The 7,291-nt window shown below is 39.2% G+C and overlaps 1 protein-coding gene across 1 annotated transcript in view; it reads right to left on the bottom strand.

Annotated features, from left to right (window-relative positions):
- The window catches only part of plch1 (phospholipase C, eta 1), a 65,053-nt gene that overhangs the window by 36,891 nt on the left and 20,871 nt on the right, over positions 1-7,291 (bottom strand). The window contains exon 3 of the mRNA XM_034700356.1: positions 2,038-2,184. Coding sequence (XP_034556247.1) covers positions 2,038-2,184 — 147 coding nt within the window. The remainder of the gene's footprint in view (positions 1-2,037; positions 2,185-7,291) is intronic.

Here is a 7,291-nt window from a genome sequence, read left to right as displayed (position 1 = left end):
CTCTAATGTACTCTAAATAAGAATATAGATAGGATCATCATTTAGATCATTAAAGTCATGCTGTATTAAATTTACTTAAAAAAGGGATTGATACTCTAAATGTATGGCACTATTCAAATACTAAGGCTATGTCCACTTCTTCAATACAGTTTACACAGGTATACCAGATGTTTATTCATTTATGCTGTATAGCTTGCCTAAACATGCTCAAGTACTTATTTTTAGAAGGTTTTCTTGAGCTGCTTTACAACATCATGGCCTTCAAATGGTCAAGTTGTATTGGTATAGCCTGTTATGGAGATATAGTCTTCGATAGGGCAGATTTTGTTGGACGTAAGAGCTACAGAAAGAGTATAGAAGTGGAAAATATTGAGAATCTGACTTTAACAGTGTTGGTTTTGATCTTTCCCCACTATTTGCTGACAATGAGAAACATGTAACACAACAGCAGCCTTGACCTTCAATACAGCAACCATGTGCATAATGATTCCCAAATGCACTACACAGACAGAGGAAATGAGAGAGCAACTTAATCAGTCCAAAGCAAAACATACAACCTCAAACACCTTCACAGCTCTTTAAAAAATAACCACAACCAAAGTACTTTCTGCTTTTTTCCATCACGTATAAAAATAAACAGCGAAAGCAGTTCCTCAAGGCGTCAGAGTGCATCATGGTTTAATGAGATTGGAGTCTGAACTCTGCCATCTTTGATCTGTGTCTTTGTTAGGGGAGAGAAACAGCCCGTGGATAACTGTCTGGCCCTACATCTTAACACACATGCTCTGTCTATCTCTCTCACTAGTGTCTTCTGACGTGTGATCCTTTCACATGTCACATCTGATTAAAACTATTCATAAATGCCCTTATATTGGTGTTTATTTACCCAAGAATTCAATACATGTAATTTCAAGAAACACCTATGAATCAACTCATTAAACAAAAAATAATATGGTGATTTTATCCAATGTATTACCTTTATATCCACCCCAAAGTACATGAACACAATCAATTCAAAAATTATTCACATTCATTTCCCAATAACACTCAGTTTTCTCATTCCTCTACGTAATCTCATTTCTGACATTTTGTTAAGATTGAGAGAATAAAAATACAGAGGCCTTCTTTTGATCCTGCTGCTAAGACAGATAACACACACAGAGACACCCACATAAACACACATATTCTAAGAAAGAACTGGTCAGCTGCTGTGTGTCTCTTAATCGTGTCAATGGAGAGGATCAAAGAGGATTATCTAAGACACACACACATACACACACAAACACACACACACACACACACGTATAAAACTATGATCCATCATCCATAAAACCAGAGAAGTAAAAAATGACACTGATGTTTGAGTGGGCCCTGAAATATATGATGATAATCCCCTCAGACAGAGCAGTGCTGCAGCTTGTCCCCATGTTTTCAGAAATGTTATGGACTTAGATAGAGTCAAAGACAATCTGCAAAGTGCTTTGTAACATGAAATGTGGTATAAAAATAATATATCATTATTATTGCATACGATTATGGAGTAATTCCAGCTTCTTCTTTAATAGTTTGGGTTTTTGTGGCTTCGGCCATCGTATCTTTCGGCTCGGTCCACACAACACTTGCAAAAAACATATTTTCTACAGCTATTGCAGTCAGGCAGTCAAGCATGTGTATCCCAGGACTGTTCTTTCAAAGACAAGGTTGTAGAAACTTTCCTTTGTGCACTGATCTTGTGATAAAGGCATTTTGGTTGAGGCTTAAAAAATCTGACTTTGGTGAAATGATACTCACAGGGGACCCTAACCTTGACCAAAATTGGCTAATGTCTAAATAAAACCAGAGCCAACAAGAAGTCATAGATTAAATCAGTGGAGGGCTCTTTCAACATAGGTATTATTATGTTTAAAGGCTGAAGCAGCAGGGTATGAGGGCTGCAGGGGTGACAAAAAAAGACTGTATATGTGCTGTTTTATCCGTGTGGGCATGCATCTATATATGGGTTGGTGTGTGTGTGTGGGTGTGTCCATGCATACTCACTCTTGGCCTTCTCACTCTTGCGTGAGGGCTTCCAGCGGATACAGGAGCGATGCTCATCCAGGTAGAAGAGTCTCACCAACCCTTTGGATCCCGCCTTCAGCTTGACCATCTGTGTCCCGGACTGCATCACACTCATACATCGCTCCACTGCAGAGAAGAAAAAAACGGTACATAAATATCACACAAACACTGAGGTCAGTTGAGCACTATATAAAGACATAAAAGAGACAGGTGTCAGGTTTTATCTCTCCTCTTCCAGGAAGAAGTGAGGCAAAGTGTCACGGTGTTGTTCAATTAGCGCCGAAACCAGCAGCTGATGTGGGTCAGAGTCCAAACTACAACAGAGATGCTACTGTGTGGACACACAAGGCTGCTTTTCTGTTACCCACTGACCTGCTGCGGGAAGCAACAGAGAGATGGAGAGAGATTCAAAAGAGAGAGAGAGAAAGCTGAAGTGTGTGAGTCTCTCTTTTAAAGATTCACTGAGGGTCTGTGGGCTGTTCAAAAAGAAAATCTAAGAATCATGTTGAAGCAAGTGAAAGTTTTAACTGAGTTTAAGGCTGCTCAAAACTAAGTGAAATACTTCTTATCTTAGTTTAATCAGATTACTTAAATTGTTTACACTTTTTAAGATTTTTAAGTCCTATGTTTAGAGATCTGTCTCAGTGGTCTGAAGTAAAGGCCGTTTAGTTTGCATTGAAAAATATAATCAAAGCATGTTTTCCTTCAGAATTAGTGTCCTTGGAACAATAAATCATTGGGAAAAAAACTAATCCTTTGAAAAATGTTGCATTAGGATAATTCCTTTAGTCAAAAATAGCCTTGATTAAATATTTCCACTGGAGGTTTAGTGTCCTCCAGAGGAGCAGGGAAATTCATTTTGGAAAGAATTGTTGTAGCTCATTAGAAAAATAAAGCTAAGTGGGGCTTATTAATTCAAAACTGCCTGCATGGCTGCAGGGGCACTAAACACAGGTGATAAAATCTGTTTGTGATGTGGAGATAATTCAAACTTTAAACAGGCTTAAATGAATGTTGTCTTGCAAGGTTTTGATGCATCATGGCTGTTTTACATTCCACAGAACACTAGCACACTTACATGCTAATTGCAAAAACAGAACTTCATTGTTTCACAGTGAACAAAGGCAGATGCCAGCAATGTATTGTAGTGTTGTATACTCAGGGGAGTAAAACAAATCATCACACTTATCCATAGGAGAATGTTCAATTACAGAGGAGAGAGTGTAGGGGGGTGTAGTGCTGGTGGATAGCTGTGAGGAGGAGAACAGAGAGTGCAATGATGGAGAGAAGTTACTTTGTGTTTGATTGCCTCACTGCCTGCCACTGTCCAGCATCCAGACAGATAAAAGACAAAACTTCAAACCTTTCACTTTTGTGGCAGCTGGTGGCAGGAATATAGACGGGGACGACGGCAGAAACACAGCAAGATTTCTAGCCTAATTAGTGTGAGTGTGTGCATGATTGGACGTGTGTGTGTGTGTGTGTGTGTGTGTGTGTGTGTGTGTGTGTGTGTGTGTGTGTGTGTGTGTGTGTGTGTGTGTGTGTGTGTGTGTGTGTGTGTTCGGTGTGTGTGCGTGTGCCCGTGCATTTGTTTGGTTATGTTTAAATGTGGATGTCGCAGTTGTTTGCATGCAATTTCTCCATGCTTTTGAAACATTGTTATATACGCTCGTATAGAGCCCACGATTTGTCTTTGCAGTTAACAGTTAGCTAACCATGTTATGTTGACATGTACTTATTGCACCACTCTAAACAGCTTTTGCTGCATTCATATTTTAACATGCACAAAGACACAGAAGCCACACTCTGTTTGCAACACTCTCCCCTCAATTTCCTGATACATGCAAATCATTGCGGACATTTAGCTTCATCAGTTTCATATGAATTGAGTAAAGTCTTGTGTCTCGCCATTTCTCATCTATCATTTCTCTGGAATAAATATTTGTCAGGAACAATGGAATAGATGTATGGCATCAAAATGGGGTCCAATATAAACTGTAGCTTGTAGTTACAACAAAAAGAGCCCGAACAGAGCTGTCAGCTTCTTAGAGTTCAGGGACTTTCTCACGGGCACTTCAGTTCAACCGACTCTTGTCACACAGGGCCAAAAGCTGATGCTTTGGGTCTGAGACGGCAATCTCCTAGAGGCACATTCACATCCTCAAGTTATTTTCTTTAATGCTGAATGACAATAGTAATAATGTAACAACCAGAGATGGCCTTCATACAAAAAATGAAAGAATGTGAACATCATCATATTTAAGGAATTTGCGATGGGTTGTGTTTATTTCTGCTCAGCTAAAACCTGTAAGTTAAAAAGATCTAAGAGTGTCTCATTAATTAAACCCTTCATCTGTTATATACAGTACATTAAAAAGCAGGATTCTGGTTGTATTAAAATGACAAATTTTATTTTCTGCATAGGATCAAATTCATGTTAGAACACAAGTATGGAAAACCCGTTGAGTAAACCTAAAGACTCAGAGTCTTCAGGGTTTCAACAAAAAACTGCAACAGTCTATGAGCCCAAAGGAAGTGTTAGATAAGACCAAATGTTTCAAGTTGTAAGGCACTTGTAATCCTTCCTTATGAAGAAATACACAAAACTTAAGGAAGCACACTCTGAGACGACATGGGTGATTATCTTCAAACAACAACGAAAGTCAAAGCTCTCGTGGATTAAAAACTCTGTATTTAAAAACACTAAACAGAGCACCCACTGAGCAGAGTCCCCACAAACAGACTCTCTGTCCTCAGGAGAGGCTTAGAATGACACAAATTTTGTTCCATGATACTCACTTCAGGGACTGTATTATACGCACGCCTGCACACATACACCAACAAACATAAGCACATGACCCTGAGCCTGTGTATCATCTCCCAAGACAAATCATGAATTCACTGATGGTCACACAACCTGCCATGTAGCACAATCCAGTACGTGGGAAGAGAAACAAGCAGCCATGTAAATAAAACAGTAAACTGTGGTTCTGATTTCCACCGGGATTTTTCCTTTGGGCACATAGCTGCCGGTTTATCGAGATGAGTGGGTCCACCTGGCACCTGGCAAGAGCCCGTACAAGGTCAAGGTAAACTAGAAGTCTGTCAGAGGGCTGCACAGACGAAAGTTTGCAGTAATTCACTGGTAAACACAATCTGCCTGTTCTATTGTAATGGATGGATCTGTTAAAATGAGATTTGATCTAAGATTAACAGCTGCAAAGGTCACCCTTTTAGCATAATACAGCTTCTATATTCGACTGATGTTGAGGGATTACTGCATGATATGAATATCTGACAGATAACATGGTGAACACATTTCACTAAAGGCATGTAAAACAAGGAGTAGTAAATAAAATTAACTTGAAAATGTCCTTATAGATTAATTTAAATGAGTGATATTTGTCATTTACACTGAAATGGAAAATGTGCTAGCAAAAACATCTAATTTCGAAATTGAGACAGATCTTTGAGAACCCTCTGAACCAAGTTTATATCTACCCGATGAATGAGTTCAATATGAACTCTTGTTTTGGCTCAGTTTTGGTCTCCACCAAGCCCATGGCACTTAATATTCTGAATACCACTTCAAGTTAAATTTTGATTAAGTCATTACTTATACAAAATATTTGATTATTTATTATATAAGTGGAATGAATATAGACTCATTCTTGTCAATAATTGATGTGCATGTGCTGTAAAGAGCTGTAGGACAATGAAGACATGGATAGACTCAGGATGAGGAATTAATTAGAAACAAGAACATGGGCCTTGGTGCATTATTTATCTTCCTTAGCCGCGTGTGATTTTCACAGCTTCATTAAGGAAAGAATTCATCAGCAGTCACTGTCAAATGTGATTTCACTGTCCTATTGATCATATCCACACTCCCTCACCAGTGTTCTTGCAAATTATTCTGGATGTTTTTTTCAGTTTCAGGGTATAAAATCCATAACTTCAGCTTCTAGGGACACTCCTCCAGTACACTGATGTAAAATGATTTCAGCTCCAAAGTGGATAAAGACTGTCACTAGAGTATACATGCACATTCTTGATCAATATCCTTGAGGTTTGAATATTTAAACATGTTTTCTAAAAGTTAGTCAGGTATATTTTACAGGAAAAAAAGGATAGGAAAACAGAAGTCTCCTTTTATTAATCAAGGCAGCTCTACAGAAATAGAGGACCAGCATGTATGGGTGTTATCGTCTGTCTTTGTGTTTGAATCAAACACAAACTCAAAAAAACTCAAAGAGTTCCCTGATGCTGTTCCTCTTTTTTTCTTTCTTTTGTTCTCTCTGGTATTCTGTCTCTGTTAATCCTTGACATTTCTGCAGGCCCTCACCAGGCTCTCGACACCCCATCAGCATTGATAAGGATCATAAAGAGTCAAATATCAAACGTGGTTAGGATGAAGATTGTGAAGCAGAAGCACGAAAGAAAAGGGGTAGAGAGGAGCTACCTCGTAGTCAAAGATGGGAATGAATGTAAACGGCTCTCGAAAGACCAGATAAATCAAAGAATCATGTCATTGCACCTCCACTCCCGTGTGATATCCCATCTTCCCTCAAGCATCAAAGTCCATACATAAAGAGCAGACAGATTTAGATGTATGCTTAGTTTAAACCTGCAGTTCCAGTGAAAAATGAAAACTGTGTCCTCTTAACCTCATCTGGCATTTACATGCAGGTCATCCTCAGGTGTCTGGGGTACCAGCCTCCATGTTTGTTCTCTCCTCTAGCCTTGCAGAAAAAGGATTCAAAAAACATTTTTCACAGCAACTCAAGTCAGGTGAAAAAAAGTAATTTTCATCTAGGAAAGATATAAAAAATATATGTAAATCATCTTTTTTCTTTGTTCATATTCTACTTTTCGCTCCCTTTTCTTGTGAGTGAAATAGAGTGCGTGCATGATCATTCATCTGTATGTGTTTGTGTCGATGTGCACACGTGTTGTGCGTGTTCGTGTGTGCGCACGTTTAAAAAACCCATCATCTCTGTCGGTGCAGAGCAGAGACAGCAGATCAAAGCTCCGTCTCGCCACGGAGGCCCGGGCAAATCAAACATATTTTAATGTGGTGGGTGATAGAGGCGCCTCTGTGATAACCTGATGAACAAAAGGCGGGCCTCACTTTAGATTCACACAATACAGGTCAGGCCGGAACAACAAACAGTGGCATCAACGGCAGTTTTCATTCATCGGTTTTTCAATCTGAGCTGTCATTTTGATCCCA

Source organism: Notolabrus celidotus, chromosome 14, assembly GCF_009762535.1.
Source record: "Notolabrus celidotus isolate fNotCel1 chromosome 14, fNotCel1.pri, whole genome shotgun sequence".
Lineage (NCBI taxonomy): Eukaryota > Metazoa > Chordata > Actinopteri > Labriformes > Labridae > Notolabrus > Notolabrus celidotus.
Note: the sequence above shows the minus strand (reverse complement) of the source record. Positions and strands in the feature narration are given on the sequence as shown.